The 926-nt window shown below is 41.1% G+C and overlaps 1 protein-coding gene across 1 annotated transcript; it reads left to right on the top strand.

The window, feature by feature from the left end:
* Positions 1-6: 6 nt before the first annotated feature.
* Positions 7-897, top strand: LOC127751871 (uncharacterized; the record flags this gene model as incomplete). The annotated part of the gene is made up of 5 exons (XM_052276084.1): positions 7-104; positions 170-236; positions 311-392; positions 464-641; positions 711-897. Coding segments are annotated over exons 3-5 (367 nt in total), but the record flags the coding sequence as incomplete, so codon positions are not given.
* Between the last annotated feature and the right edge of the window lie 29 nt (positions 898-926).

Genomic DNA, 926 nt, shown 5'->3' with positions numbered 1-926 from the left:
CATCACCTCATCTTGCCCATAGTAGTTGTATAAATTTACTTGGACATAAATATTTTATTCCCACACCTGAGTGGCTGCAAGAGCATGGAATTCCTTTTAAAGTGGTAAGTGTGTTTTTACCCCTGATTGCATCTTATAATGCCTTTCTTAATTGTATATTTGCCGGCAGATTATTCAGGAAGAGGGCCAGAGTGTCATTGTTTGTCCGAACGCTGTACACTGGGGCTGGAACGCAGGTATGGAGAGGACTATCATACTCAAAGCATTGGAGGATAATAATCTTAAAATTCACCTTCTTTTAAAATAACAGGCTACAACATTGCGGAGGCTTGTAATTTTGCAACGACATCTTGGGTCCCTTTTGGCATTGTGGCCCCAAAATGCTCCTGCATGTGAGTGAAACATAGGCAGAAATGTTGGCTCTGCTGTCTTATCATCTGTCTAAACTGTTCTATGTTCACAGGGGTGGTGAAGTACACATGGACCTGCAGAGATTGATTGCAGCATCCAGACCAGATCTGCTCCAGTGCTACTTGAAGAAATCTGTCCCCATGGGAGAAGATGATATATATTACAAGTCAATCTTGAGAATAAATGACAGATCTCTCATCCCTCAAACAGATGCTGACAAGGAAGAGAAGGTAAACATTCTAATCACTTTAGTTGGGTGGTCTGCAGAAGCAAAACCTACCATGTTCTTTTTGTTGCAGATGACTGATGAGGAAGACGTACCAAGTGTAGATGACACCATTGAAGATGGTTCTCTTTTTCCAGAAGTGCCTAAAAAGAAAACTTGGAGGAAAAACTTCTCAGGCACATCAATAACAAACATAAGGAACCCAAAGTCCACTCTGACGCAATGGAACACTTTAATCTGCTTTTCCCAGAGAGAAACAAGTATGTCAAGAAACGTTGTTGTTTGTGTG

The sequence above is a fragment of the Frankliniella occidentalis genome, unplaced genomic scaffold (assembly GCF_000697945.3).
Source record: "Frankliniella occidentalis isolate FOCC.00 unplaced genomic scaffold, Focc_3.1 Scaffold1601, whole genome shotgun sequence".
NCBI classification, from domain to species: domain Eukaryota; kingdom Metazoa; phylum Arthropoda; class Insecta; order Thysanoptera; family Thripidae; genus Frankliniella; species Frankliniella occidentalis.
This window is presented reverse-complemented; position numbering and strand designations above follow the sequence as displayed.